The sequence below is a fragment of the Octopus bimaculoides genome, chromosome 13 (genome assembly GCF_001194135.2).
Source record: "Octopus bimaculoides isolate UCB-OBI-ISO-001 chromosome 13, ASM119413v2, whole genome shotgun sequence".
NCBI classification, from domain to species: Eukaryota; Metazoa; Mollusca; class Cephalopoda; order Octopoda; family Octopodidae; genus Octopus; species Octopus bimaculoides.
The window spans coordinates 8,316,187-8,316,978 of NC_068993.1; the positions used below are offsets into that span (position 1 = coordinate 8,316,187).

At 33.7% G+C, this 792-nt stretch overlaps 1 protein-coding gene across 1 annotated transcript in view; it reads right to left on the reverse strand.

Moving 5' to 3' along the window:
* Positions 1-168: 168 nt before the first annotated feature.
* The window catches only part of LOC106876287 (uncharacterized), a 6,672-nt gene continuing 6,048 nt past the window's right edge, over positions 169-792 (reverse strand). The window contains exon 4 of the mRNA XM_014924780.2: positions 169-616. Coding sequence (XP_014780266.1) covers positions 444-616 — 173 coding nt within the window. The 3' untranslated portion in view covers positions 169-443. The remainder of the gene's footprint in view (positions 617-792) is intronic.

Sequence of the window (792 nt, forward strand, 5' to 3'; positions counted from 1 at the left end):
AACTCTAATCACTACACTACACGGATCATTCACGCTCTTTGTTATATATACACACGCGCATACCGACACACACGCGCACTCACGTATGCATGTATGTGTGTATGTATACGTTCATTATATGTGTAGAGGGACCGATTGGAGGATCAATAAATCTTAATAATAATAGAATTTTTCATTCTTCAATTTTCTTTATTTCGCTTTTTACAGTTGTCTGTTACAATTAATCTCAAAAAAAATATCTCTAAGCTCAATATATTTATCAACGAACCCAATATCTATATTTGTCTTCCGATTAATGTTTTTTTATTTTTATTTTGTCAATCTAAAAATAGTTCTCTTGTTGGGTTTATGCAATTGAATATGAAGCTCTCAAATCTTCAAGGTAGTCATTGAATTGATATTTGCGTTATTGACATAGAAATTGGTCCGCCACGTCGACCGTTCTAATATTGTTTTTTTGTGCAGCCAATTTGATTGTTGAAATTATAATGATCAGCATGATAATCAGCCTTAAAACACAACAGGACACTTTTCGTGGAGAAAGATTCGAGTTTCATCTCAAACTCGAGTTTTACATGCGAAACAGGGATATCAAGCTTGCGGTCTTTATTGCGATCTGTGAACGATATAAAGTAATTATACATAATAAAGTGAACTAGAGTGTATAAATGCCCACAAGCTCCCACACACACACACACATACACACGTGCATATGATTTGAATAATACATTAACTCCGAATAAATGTGTTTAGTACACTTTCTTTTGTTTGTCCACTCACTCGTGTGTGTAT